Source organism: Cryptotermes secundus, unplaced genomic scaffold, assembly GCF_002891405.2.
Source record: "Cryptotermes secundus unplaced genomic scaffold, Csec_1.0 scaffold815, whole genome shotgun sequence".
In the NCBI taxonomy this organism is placed as follows: Eukaryota; Metazoa; Arthropoda; class Insecta; order Blattodea; family Kalotermitidae; genus Cryptotermes; species Cryptotermes secundus.
Genome location: NW_019733329.1, coordinates 49,048 through 63,081, shown reverse-complemented (window position 1 = coordinate 63,081; position 14,034 = coordinate 49,048). Strand labels below are relative to the sequence as shown.

Here is a 14,034-nt window from a genome sequence, read left to right as displayed (position 1 = left end):
TTGTTTCTTACACAAGGATGTAAAAAAATTGTTAATTTATTTGCCAAGAAGCAGATCTCCACACGTGGTACACATCTCTGCTTCTCATTAGAGTGCGGTAGAACAAAACCACTTGACTATGAAATTGGTTTGGGCCGAACAGCGCACAAAGAGCAGTATCGTGAACGGCTTCCAGGAACTGCATGGATGGAGAAGGCTGCGGGACCTCTCTCGTACATTTCGAGATTCAGTGATCGTAACACCACCACCATATCCACATTATTATTATTATTATTATTATAATTATTATTATTAGCTTGCGGACTAAAGCCACGGTGTTTTCTTATTACTAAAAAGCTATCCCCGTAACACGCCGTGGAGGCCCATAGGGTTGTGAGACGTCGAGGTTCCAACATTTTCTAGACAGTCGGCTCAGAGATGGCGGTAAGGTTGTCAGCCTTACGCGGCGGCCGCCCTTTAGCCCCAGGAAAATTCCTGGTACTCATTTCTGTCAGAGGCTGAGTAGACCCCAGGGCCATAGTGCGGTAAGGATTAGGTCAATTGAAAAATCCAGTGACATCGGGAATCGAACCCGCTACCTTCTGACATATAGCAAAATGCCTCAACCAACTACGCTATAGGATTATTATCATCATAAAAATGTCTATATTTTCTCTCAGTTTTGCACAAAATGCACAAAGATTATCACAGCGCAGAGTCCGTCAAATGGACTATAATTACTACAGTTTTTATAAGGCATTTTGTTGCATGTTATGTGTCCAGAATCACTGTCGCAAAATTTGCGGAAAGCAGTAAGCAACCTCGTCATGTCTGTCTGTCCATCCGTCTATTCAGATTTCCGTCTGCATGAAACAACCCCGCTGCCACTTCTTCATACTGTTAACAAAACTAAATTTTGGTTAAAATCCGACAAAACCAAAAGACAACTTGCGCGAAGTTGAGTGCTCCATTAACATTTGGGTTGCCATGGGGAAGAAACAGTGACCATTCCACTGACTAATGTCACAGCAGTTCACGATCCAAACAGAAGATGACGCCATAATTCGAACGTATGACGAATGTAATGATACAATAAGATGTTTATAAGAATGTACTACAGAGGGCTGGATGACTGAGGGCCGGGGTTCGAGTCCCGGCAGGTTCACGAAATTTTTCTTCTCCATTGGTCCAGACCGACTCTGGGGTCTACCCCACAGCTTATCCAATTGATACCGGGGGCTCTTTCTCAGGGGGTAAGACGTTCGTGGCTAGAAACTGACAACGTACCTGCAACTAATGCCGAGATGAAGAGAATTGTGGATCTATACACTCACTCCACCATACGCCTTCATGGCGTAATGCTTAATTAATTAAGCGCAGGGACAACTTTACCTTACCTACTTATATCAATAAACTTTCAATTTATCTGTGTCCTAAGTTTTTTGCATTTTAGGGCTACCTTTTGCTTTATTGATCCGGATTACCTCCCCGCGCCCACTCCTCAAATTAATCCGGATTAGCGAGGGTTTACTGTATTCCTATATTTTCTTCATGTGTTTGAAACAGGCCACGACCACAGCCCTTGCAGTCAGTCCATTCACCGTTCGGGCTGTGGTTTTTGACCCCGATCAGTTGCCAGTGAGCCGCAACGGGGCAGCAACAACAGCAGCGGCACAAGGCGGTCACACAGAAAACAAAGGCGAAGCAGTCCCCACTTAAAGAATAAAGAACTTTGTATTTACACCGGCAACACTTTCTCCAAATTCGAGTTTTGTCGCCTCATTTGAGCGAGAGCTTACTGCGCTGTTGTCACGTGAGTTGAGCGAGAGCATACTGCGCTGTTTTCACCTCATTTGAGCGAGAGCCTACTGCGCTGTTGTCACCTCAATTGAACGAGAGCCTACTGCGCTGTTGTCACCTCATTTGAGCGAGAGCCTACTGCGCTGTTGTCACCTCATTTGAGCGTTAGCTCACTGAATCGTCGCGTAATGCAGGTGATAGTATTCTGGATTGTTGTCGCCTAATTTTGAGTAATGCTGGTAGTGGAGGTATAGCTCTACATGCATTTAACCTCGACCTTATAACTTTATGCCGTGATTCTTAATTAAACACAAGGACAACTTCTCCTTTATCTTAATTAATCCGAGTGATATACTACTGAACTCTCATCTATTTTGGATGATAGCCTATTGGATTTTTGTCATCTAATTTCAGCAAGAGCCTAATCAATTGTTGTTACCTATTTATAACCACAGCCTACTGGATAATTTTCACCTAGTATGTGTGGTCTAGTGGTCAGAGTTCCTGCCTACAGATCCAGAGGTTCCGAGGTCGATTCCCGGTGCTACCAGATTTTCTGAGAAGTAGTGGCTCCGGAACGGGGTCCACTCAGCCTCGTGAGGATAATTGAGGAGCTATTTCAAAGAAATATCGGCTCCGGTCTAGAAAACCGAGATTAAAGGCCTTGGGGATCCGTTGCGCTGACCACGCGACACCCTCTATCCGCTAAAGTTGGTACTAACTTCGCCGACAAGCGGCGGTCGCTCGGTCGGTATAGTTCGCTTGCGGGCTAAAGGCCACGGATTTTCTTTGTTTTTTGTTTATGAGTGATGATCTACAGGTCAGAATGGTGATTTTACCTAGCTACAATATGGCTGTAGCAAAGAATCATACCGGTCTAAGATTCCAGTTATATCACTCAACTGTTCTCTATTTAACGTAGGTACTGATATTCAAACGAACTTAACGGGAAAGAATATTTAGACACGCTTCATCTGTGAATGCGTGCGTGCTTACGTGAGTGCGTACAGATACGGGTCTTTCCGTCCACTTAATCTTGAACAAATGGCAAAAGTTATAAACAGTCAAATAATTATCATCCCGAGATCAAATTTATTATAATCCATTCCATATAAATATTAACAATAAAGATCCTACGCTGAATTATATTTGTATTTCCATCTCAGAAGTTTTCACTGATAACGGAAACGATAAGGATTTAAATGCACCAACTTCGCTCGATCCTGAAAGGTATTATGGTGAATCATGTTTTATGAAAATTGTTCAATTAATACTTAGATCTTCAGGTCTAGTATTTATGTCCGTAGTTGAAGAGGCGGACAGACACAAAAAAAGGTCAGTGCTCAGTAACGTAGGCTCAGGTATAGCGTAACAGTTGCGGAGGACTTTCATTCACTCTTAATTATCTGGAAGTAATAAGGTTGGTGGTAAGGGACACAGAAAATAGGATGTGTGATACATTGTTCTGCACAACTTTTGTTGGAAATAATTTTAACTGCGATAAATACGAGTATTAAACTCATTGGATTGAGACGCGCACAAAAATCCATGTCTGTCCAATGGAAAGCGCCCGTTGTTTTTATTAAATTATGTTCAAAACCGCAAAGTTTCAATAAATTCTAGTAAAACTCTCCAATATCAAATTTCGTAAAAATATGTTTAGATGTTCTCGCATTATGTCACGGTTACGTACAGACACAGAAGCATGGTGAGTATTTAACAGGCTCGCTGTAGGGTTATAGTCTCGCTTAAATCTGACGTAAACTGAACGAATTCTATTTTCTCTTATCACTATAAAAAGCAGGAACAAAAAAAGGGTTAATGAATATTCTGTAAGCGTCTTGAGCCAGTGTTGCATGCATGCGAGCAGTCAGTGGAAAAGATCCCGTCACGGTTACGTTTTTGCTGCCACCTGCCGCCATGTCTCACTAAACTCACAGAAGACTTCGATTTATTGTTTATTAACACTGCCTAATCGTGAACCTGACAAGCGCATTTGCGCATGGCCATCATGCGAACAACGAAAAGTGTGAGTGGCTTTGCAGGAGAAGAGAAAGTCCTTTACGTGTACCCCCTGTCGGCAGGAGTTCGAACCTCACAGCATGAGGATGTGTGAGGAAAAGTGAACAAACAGCGCCCCCTTTCAGACTGCACTAAAAAGTTGGGTTTCTTTTAAATTTACCTGCTACATATGTATGTGAAACACAAAACAAACCCCGTGGCTTCAGTCCGCAAGCGAACTATACCGACCGAGCGACCGACGCTTGTCGGCGAAGTTAGTGCCAACTTTAGCGGATAGAGGGTGTCACGTGGTCAGCGCAACGGATCCCCACGGCCGTTAATCTCGTTATTCTAGACCGGAGCCACTATTTCCTCGAAATGACTCCTCAATTATCCTCATGAGGCTGAGTGGACCCCGTTCCAGACCCTCTACTTCTCAGAAAATCTGATAGAGCCGGAAATCGAACCCGGGACCTCTGGATCTGAAGGCATGAACTCTGACCACTAGACCACAGAGGTGGTCTATGCACGTGAAAGGAATTGTAAACTGAGTGGATTTAAATTCACATTCAGGAAGAGAAGCTTTGATAACGCTTTCCACAGCACACACAGACACACACACACACACACACACACACACACACACTTGACAAGTGTTACACTCAGCCAGCCTTCAATAACCACTGACGTGACGTAACAAGCCACAACGAAGAATGAACAATAACCGACTGTTATTAATTTTTATTTGATTCTCAGACATTTATATCCCGCCAGAAGTCCAACCAGACACATGGCGGTAGAACAGAAGTTCTGAATGTAATGCCGTGTAGTCTGGTAATATTTGCCAACATTGTGGAGGAAAACTACAGCCTCCAACGTTAAGGCAGACGAATACTGTGGCAAAGATTCCAACGAAGATGTTGGTAATTATCTATCAGACTACACGGCGTCACGACGCAATCTTAAAGTAAGGAGCGAATGAATGGATAAGGGCGATTATATTCTGTGTGTGTAGGTCACAAGGTCAAGCTCGAGTACTCGTTCGTGGCCTGTTTTATTTGACCTTACATGAACCCATACTGCAGAACCTTTTGAGGCCAGCTTTTTATGCAAGACCTTGCGACTGATAAAGCTTAATTACTGGCTTTGCAGGCGCTCCTCTCCATGCGACTCTCTGCAAGAAGATGCAGATCTCCTTCCGATCCATAAAATTTGTAAATACAGAAAACATTTTCGGTACGATTTACAGTACCGAGCCAGTAAAATTTACCCGGTACTTAATTAATTAAGCATCACGCTATGAAGGCGTAAAGGAAAGTGGAGGTATAGCTCCGCCATTCTTGACCTCAGCATTATTTGCAGACGAATGATCAGCTTTATGCTCCCGCTGCTTTAATCAAGGGTACAGAGCCCCCTGCAATTATTGGACAGAAAGCTGGGTGAGCCCCAGAGCCGGTCTCAACGCTGCAGAGAAGAAAAAAATCTCTTGCCTCTGCCGGGAATTAAACCCAAATTTCTTCACCGCCGAGCTCGTAGCTGGTCTGTGTATGGACTGAATTATCCTTGCTAAAAATGGAATAATTTGCGAATTCATGCAATGTAAGTAATATTTCTGCCAGTGATTTCCTTTGATAATGATATGATCTATGATTCCCTCTCAGAAATGTACTGATGTGTACCTGTAAATATCTTATCAACGACCGAAGGAAAGTTGCAGAGAACGAATATGCAAGACAAGAAAGCATTTTTGTTCTTTCTGAAAGGACTTAAATGACAAATAATCTGAAGGAAAAGAAAAGATACACCAGAATGGAACCAATGACCTCTAGAATGCGAATCGTGTCCCGTCCAGTAGCACATCTGGGAAAAGACATAATCCTAATTGTCTGAAAAATCCTGACAGCGAAACAGCTTTCTCACACAGAGAAGAGGCTGCATTCTTGAGTTCATCCGGCCAGAAAAAAATAAATCAACGGTGTAAATGTGGACAGGCACTTCAACGACCTCTGGGAAAGTTGCAATTCATACCGAGGCTCGCGACAGTTCCGCGGCTGCTCCAGATGAAGGGCGTAGACCGTGGCCAATTTCGGTGGTAAACTTAAAAATGTAAACGTAACTGGTGTCGAAATTAACATTTAAGAATTGCATAAAACAATTCTCTGATGTATAAGGTAAAGGCAAAGTTGTCCTTTGCTTAACTAATTTAGCAGTACACCATGAAGGCGTATGGGGGAGTGGATATGTACGTGTAGATCCACATTTTGTTGACCTCGGTACTAGTTGGAGGTGTGTGGTCAGCTTCAGGCCCTGGCCGCTTTACCCCCGGGGAAAGAGCTCCCGGTACCGATTGGATAGTAGGTTGGGTGAACCCCAGAGCCGGCCTGGACAACTTGGAGAAGATAAAATTTTTGACCATATCGGGACACGAACTCCGACCCCTTGGTCGTCCAGCGTGTAGCCAGTCGCTATACCGACTGAGCTATGCCGGCTCTTGATATATAAGGAATATCACTAGTGATCCGCAGAGGCCGACATTAAGGCCATATCGCACGATTAACACGCGCAAATGTTAAACGTAAACGCGTCTGATTCATACAGTATCTCACATTTCATACAGCTAAATCACGATATTATAATACTCACAGAACAGACACGATGCACTGAAATAAAAGGCTGCTCTCTCGCTCGTGACCTACTGAATAACCTACGTTCAAGGAGCGCTTTAACGTTTGATAAGCAGTTGCTACGTTAACTGGAAGTTGCGTGACTCTCACCGCTACATTGTTTAAATATATACATATATGTATAGAAAGAGAGGTGAGCCGGGATAGCGACTAGGTACGGGCTGGACGACCCAGGGGTCGGAGTTCGAGTCCCGGTACGGTCAAGAATTTTCTCCACTTTGTCCAGGCCGGCTCTGGGGCCCACCCAACCTCCTATCCAATGGGTACCAGGGGCGTTTTTCCCGGAGGTAAAGCTTACCACTCACCTCCAGCTAGTGTCGAGGCCAAGAAAATGTGGATCTATACATCCAATCACCATAAGCCTTCATGGTGTAGTGCTTAATTAATTAAGCACAGGAACAACTTCATTATAGAGAGCGAGAAATCTTCTGTTGTAGTAACAAAATTGCATTATATTTTATTGAATTTATAATTTTTGGCTGAGATTGTTGGAATTTCTAGAGTTGCTATAATACTGAGATGTTTCGTGGGGTTTCCCAGTCCAGTCAGGCAAAAGATAAAATTTTTCCGCTACCTTAAATAAATTCCGTCAGACCACTTGTTCCAGTCTTCTTGATTCATCACGCACAACCAACCTCCAATTCGATGCTAAGAAAACAGCATTCAAAAGCAAGCATGCAGTTCAGAACGTATCATTGAATAAAGCAAGGATCAAGCTAGATATATGAAGGCCTCATTCAGAGGTGAGTTTAGGCATCGAAGTTCCTGTCCAGGAAATGTATATGATGGAAAATAAAAATATTTTGCGAATGAGACGAATAAGTAAATGTTTTAAGACGAAGATACGAACAGTGCAGTCACGAGTTTTCATTCTAGACAACAACATGTAGGTTTCATCTACAGAAAGTTTGGATATTTTACTGCTTATGATTTCGTACTAAACCAGCAGTCCAAATTACAGAACGTTATAACGCACCTTAATGTAATACAACGTATTCCGTAGCATCATACAAAATGCAGTACAAAAGACTTTCTGAAAAGTATAGAAAAATTAAAGTATTTTTTTTATTGCTAGTGGGGTGGGACTAAGCCCCTTGCACTGCGGCCACTTCCGGCATATTGTACCAGCCCCAGATGGTAGGTGAGAGTGAATGTGGAGCAATTGGTGGAATGAAGATTGGCAGGGGAAACCGAAGTACTCGGGGAAAACCTGCCCCAGCGCCACTTTGTCGACCACAAATACCACTTGACCAGGCCCGGGATCGAATCCGGGCCGCCGCGGTGGGAAGCCAGTGACTAACCGCTTCAGCTATGGCGCGGCCAAAATTAAAATATCGTAATCAAAACTGGAGTGCTCTACGTCATGGCATTATACAATCTAGTAGTTGGATACCAACGTTTCGGAAGAACATGCTGCCTGTCTTCAAGATGGAAGTGGTATGTTCCTTTGAAACGTTGTCATCGACCTAACATAACCTAAAATTAAGCACCCATCACATTATACGGTGTCATAACAAAGAAGACCAAATGTGAATAAACATCGTGTGTGTCGAAAGTGAAACCACTCGTATTTGTCTGGTGGTGTTATATTGCCCTTCGCCGTCTCGTATTTAGACCACAGTCAGAAAACAGTATGATATTTCGAGAGAAAGGTAATGCTAAATTACTGGATGCCATGAAGACAATGACAACATTTTACAAAACGTCTTAAATTTTGAGCGAAAAACTCTCTTCGTTTTTCTTGATTTGACATATGAATTATATTGTATTTTGCATATCGCACTTTAACGTTTTGTAGCTAATTAATTGTTTGCAAACAAAAGGTCTCATGAACTGTTATTCAACAATTTTACGGAAGAATTAATTCTCAGTCGGCTATAAAAAATTCTCTTCATCGGTACTAAGTTTAAAATTCACAACAGGAGTGACCTCTGGTGTACGGAAGTTTAACTACCGGCGTTGTGATAGCTATCTAGTGTCTTGTTTGTTCGTTTAAGGAGACACGCTTCCCTGACCGCAACGTAATACAATCTAGTATCGAACCCAGGGTCGGCAAGAATTGTCTCGCTGATAACTAATAACATTTAACAGGCTGCATGCAGTATCTCACATAATACTTACACTAAGCATGGAAGTTGCACAAGTTTCCAGGATACCTTCTTAACTTGATGGTATCTCACAATGAAATTGCTTTTCTTGAAATAACTTAATTACTGGATGCACATCAAAGAAAATAATCATTGAAGACGCCATTATAAGAATCGCCTGCAAATAAAACACCATCGCAAGGCGTTAGCGTATTGTCGCTGTACGAGCTGTGGTTATAACCGGACCCTGATACAGGTTTGGCAATCATGTCAAACACATTTCTCGTTTTGTGGTATTTATATATTACCACCTGTTATATAAAATGTAAGGCCAGGTTATGTTTTTCACTAGACAACTTCTTGTACTTGAATTTTGTATATTTTTCACGTTGAATTTTTCTGAAAAGCAACTTCCAGATCCCTGTCCTCTTAGCAAATGGTCCATCGATATATCGAAGTAATCTGTCAGCAAATTCCATACCGTTGGAAATTAGTAAGTTTATTCCAGTTTTCTAGGATTCTCACTTCAAGGCCTCTGTATAATTCCGTCCACGTATTGAATTCACACTTTGAGGATCTTTTTCAGAATCCTAAAAATTGGAATACACAGTACAACAGAGTGCTACAATAAAATATAATTAAGTTTATATTTATGAGAGAGTTAAGAAAACTGAAAGAGATAAAGGTCATGTTTTTAGTTTATTTTCTGTCCTGAAAGAAAAAAGAAAAACAAGTTGGTGTGATCATGCTGCTCTCTGTACGCGTCTGTATCTCTCCCAATTTTAACTTTGATTCACGAAATTTTGTACGAAAGTTATGTCACTGGAAGCCATACCAACGTCATACTTCATTTTTTTTCACTTATGGAACCCGAAGGTTCATTAAGGTGTTCACAAGAGCCCTCCAATGGCCCCTACCCGGAGCCAGATCAATCCAATCCCTACCATCCCATCCTATCTCTCTAAGATCCATTTTAATATTGTTCCCCACCTACGCCTTGGTCTTCCCAGTGGTCTCTTTCTATCTGGCTTTCCCACCAATATCCTATATGCATTCCTATTCTCCCCCATTCGTGCTAAATGCCCTGCCCACCCCATCCTCTTGGCTTGATCATTCTAATTATACTTGGAGAAGACTACAAGTTATGAAGCTTCTCATTATGCAGTCAAAAACAATAGAAAACCAACGCCGTGGCTTTAGTCCGCAAGGGAATTATACCGACCGAGCGACGAGCTTAGTGCCAACTTTTGTGGATAGAGGGTGTCGCGTGGTCAGCGCAACGGATTCCCACGGCCGTTAATCTCGGGTTTGTATACCGGCCTGTATTAATTAGTATAACTAAATAGCTGAGTGTCCCGTAATTCTCGTTGTTAAAATACTAACGAAAATTTTGGCTTTAAACATCAAATTGTCTAGAACCATTTGTTTTCTTTTCGTAATGCGCCGTATACAGCGTGATGGACGCAGAGGGACTACGAATTAATTACACATCGAATAATATCCCACATGTGGCTGACGTCCCTCGTAAAGAGTAAAACATATCCTTCGATATACAAGCACCTTGCTTTATTCCTGGAGAAACAGAAGATGTCGCTGTTCCGCCAGAGGAGATACATAATTATTTCATTTTTCTCAATGATATATTGCTAGCGTGTCCGGAATAAAATAAAATTTTAATAAATTAAAATGAAAGTAGTTCATTGCCTCTTCTATCTCTTTTTACTTTTATGAAAGAAAGTACCAGTGAATGGCGTCGAAGAACAAAAATTCTGCAATATACGTACAAGTTCCACATTGCTTCCCAATTACTTCGATAAGTAAATATGACATTGAATATTATGTTACGAACTGGAAAAAAGTGAAACAATTGTGTCCGCAATAGTTTAACGGTAACTATTGTTCATCTCAGAGGAAGGGGGGGGGCAGGAACTAGAAATATCTGAATAGTAACCAGCTGTTTTTTTTATATTACCAGACCGTATCATAGCTTCCAGTATAAGACATATTCACCGGATCGTAAAACGTTTCACAGAAAATACCTCAATGGAATAACCGTTAATCTTATACTTGTAGCCTACGCATGCTTTGATATGATGAACAGTTTCCGAGAAACACGCCAGTAAGTCAGTGCGGTCAGCATTCAACGTTGCGACAAAAGGCGAGACAATGGTACAATGATTTTGAAAACAAATGAAGCATTCCATTGTTGACCCTTTAACTGCATGCGACACGCTATAGTAAATTTTAATATTATTTAAAACAGAAACATGACAGAATAAGAATAATTTAAGACGTGAATGTTCTGAAGATAGCCCGTCTCTTAAACACATTATCTGTATGTTAAGGATAACATAATTTATACATATAATAAAAGATAATTATATATGATTTGTCGTCCCCATGCCTAACGCAGTCAATATTCCTATACAGGCAGCAGTTCTATGTTCTAAACTGTACGAAGTGAGGGAAACAAAAATGTAACGTTGTAAAGCTATCCCTGTAACAGGCCGTGGAGGCCCATAGGGTTGTGAAATGTTGACGTTCCCACATTTTCTCTAGACAGTCGGCTCACAGATGGCAGTGAGGTTGTCAGCCTTATGAGCCGGCCGCACGTTTACTCCTAAGAATAGCTCTGGTACTCATTTCTGTTGGAGGTTGAGTCGATCCCAGGGCCATAGTGCTGCTGAAAGGATTAAGTAAATTGAAAAAATCCACCTCATCGGGATTTGATCTGTGGTAGAGGTAGAAAAGGCATAAAGGGAATAAACGGAGGAGGGTAAATGCAGAAGATACGAAACAAATTATTTCCATGCGGCATTAAAAAGGTTACATTTCCACTAAAAATATTAACTTAACATCTGCAAATGCTATATTTCTATATCCTAACTGCAAGATTTTGTGGCCCCTAATTTTAAACGATAATCCCCCCCCCCACCGATTAAACTATTTTTCAGTTTCATTATTTATAAAACATTAAATTTGAAATGGTGCGACGATTATGAATGACGTGTACTACAAAGCACTGGCATTGATATGTATGCGTGAGTGGATGTATAACTGGGCACTAGGTAGGGGTGAGCGGTCAGCTTCAAGCCCCGGCCGCTTTACCTCTAGGGACTGAGCCGTTGGTTCCCATTAATAGGAGACTGGGTGGGGTATAGAACTGGTTTGGACACTGTAGAGAACAAAGAAATCTCTTACCCTGTCGGGAATCGAACCCCGGTTCAATTACTATATTGACTGAGCTATCACCTTACATCAATATGCTTCATTTAAATTCCCGGTATCCGACAGATATTAGAACCCGTCATTCCCGATAGTGAAACGCGACAACTAGCACAGCGAGAGATTAATAATTCTGAACATAAAAGTTGAAGGATTCTATATTCTGGGACATAAAGCCGTGTATGCCAGAAGACAGAACTCTTCATAATCACCGCTGTCGGAACTTCAAATCCTACAGGACAAAAGTTAAGTACATTAAACGCAAAAACACATTTAAAATACGGGAAACTTATAAACGCTACAAAAATTCCGGCTATACCTATGAGAACACAAAACACTTGGAGACGAATTCGGATTACTATCACCTGGGATGTGACACCGTGTAGTCTGGAAGATTTTCTACCGACGCTTCAGAGGAACATTCTGCCAGTATACCTGAAAATAAGTAAAACATGTTCATCTGAAACGTCAGTAAACATAATCAGACTACACGCCATCACATTATAGAAAACAGTGACCTCCATTTTCAATGGTGTGAGAGCCTCAGATGAAGTCTAGCACCAGGAGCTTTGTGCCACTTTTGCATTACATATGGGTGAGGAATGTTAATAACAATGACGGAACGATGTATAAACTTCTTTCATAAAAAAGAAGGAATTACAATTCAACGACCCTGCGTTACCTTCACCGACATGACTCGTTAATTTTATTCACACGTCACTGTTTGGTTAAAGGTAAAGATGAACTAAATTTGTCCTTGCACTCAATTAAGCACTGCTTCATGGAGTCGTACAAAGGAAACTCATGATATTAGCTTCATGCAGCCTTAATTCTGCACTATATGGATATCAGTGATCATCTTCATGCCCAAGCCTCTTTACCCCTAACTATTGGACAGAAGACTGTGTGGGCCACAGACCTGGTCTGAACTCAGTGGAGAAGAGTCTCTTGTCCCTCCTGAGAACTGAACACAGATTCTTTGTCTATCCAGCCTGTAGCCCATCACTATTCTGACTGAGCTACCCTGGTTCCTGTCATCATGCTCATGATACTTGAAGCCTACTCCACTGAAGTAGGTACACATGTACAAAAGTTGAGGTATCTGTAGTTTATTTAACAATGCTGCCTCAAACTTGGATTATGTATCATCAAATTATCGGATGACAGAGAAAAATGAATTATACAGGATGCTGAAGAAAGTGACCGTGGCTTCAGTCATGGTACTATTTTGGCATTTGCCTGGATGGACTGAAGAACACCATGAAGGACCTCAGTCAGGTCAGTCAAGTGTCCTGGCACAGATTTGAACTAGGGATGTCCTGAATACAAGTCAAAAGAACATTGGAACCTGAACAAAGTTGCTTGGTGCGATGACTACAAGGATTAGTCTTCTGGGATATGATGCTGTGTAGTTTAGTAGTTGTTTAATTATGTTTTGAATGTTCAGCTTAAACTCAGACCTCACAGTAGAAGAGTCAGCCTTTCCCCAGTTTCTGACTCTGTTTCTCCCTGCCTTCTCTGTTATTTCCACTAATTCTGATTGCTTTGCTCACAACAGAAGTCACAGAATTCCTTCCACTGTCAGTATGCTCTTATACCCTGAAAATGGAGGCAGAATTTTGTTGCAAGATGTTGGTGCCTATCTACCTAACTAAGCGGCGTCACATTGCAGAAGACAGGAATCCACTGAAAACACTAGGATGTGGTGTTTCACATCCCATCTTCATACTCCCAAGATCTTGTGTTAGAAACCTAGAATCTAATTCTCCTGACATTCTTCATGCTTTTCCTCAGTCCATCCAAAAAGATTAAGGTCAGTACCTTAAAATAAGTCATGGTCACTTCTTACTTCCATCTGCCAAAATTATTTAAAATGATCCTGATATTCAGCATAGTAAATATATATATCCAAGCTATTTATAAAGCACTTTGTTAAAAAATACAACAAAACAAAAAATAATACATCAAATCACTCTGCATCATTAATGTACTAAACAATGTATTTAAAATGTCTTGTAGGGTGTGTCACCACCAGATAGTGACACACATCAGTGTTTCTCAACTGCCAGTCCACAGCCTGGCACCAGGCCCTCTTCTTATAGAAAATAGAATTTATCGGGCCATGGTCTGACAAAGGTTGAGAACCACTGGCATAGATTATGTCATCTGTGGAAAATTACTAGATTCTGTTTTCAACATACAGTGAGAACCAAAATCATCATACTGCAGATCTCATGGAACACAGAAGAATTTTCTCC

At 41.4% G+C, this 14,034-nt stretch overlaps 1 protein-coding gene and 1 long non-coding RNA gene across 2 annotated transcripts in view; both read right to left on the bottom strand.

Annotated features, from left to right (window-relative positions):
- The window catches only part of LOC111868047, a 38,501-nt gene extending 29,730 nt beyond the window's left edge, over positions 1–8,771 (bottom strand). The window contains exon 1 of the long non-coding RNA XR_002843452.2: positions 8,586–8,771. This is a non-coding gene — a long non-coding RNA (uncharacterized LOC111868047). The remainder of the gene's footprint in view (positions 1–8,585) is intronic.
- A 2,842-nt stretch (positions 8,772–11,613) lies between these two features.
- LOC111868061 overlaps positions 11,614–14,034 on the bottom strand; it is a 32,375-nt gene continuing 29,954 nt past the window's right edge. The window contains exon 10 of the mRNA XM_023858421.2: positions 11,614–12,211. Within this exon, the coding sequence (XP_023714189.1) occupies positions 12,138–12,211 (74 nt within the window). The 3' untranslated portion in view covers positions 11,614–12,137. The remainder of the gene's footprint in view (positions 12,212–14,034) is intronic.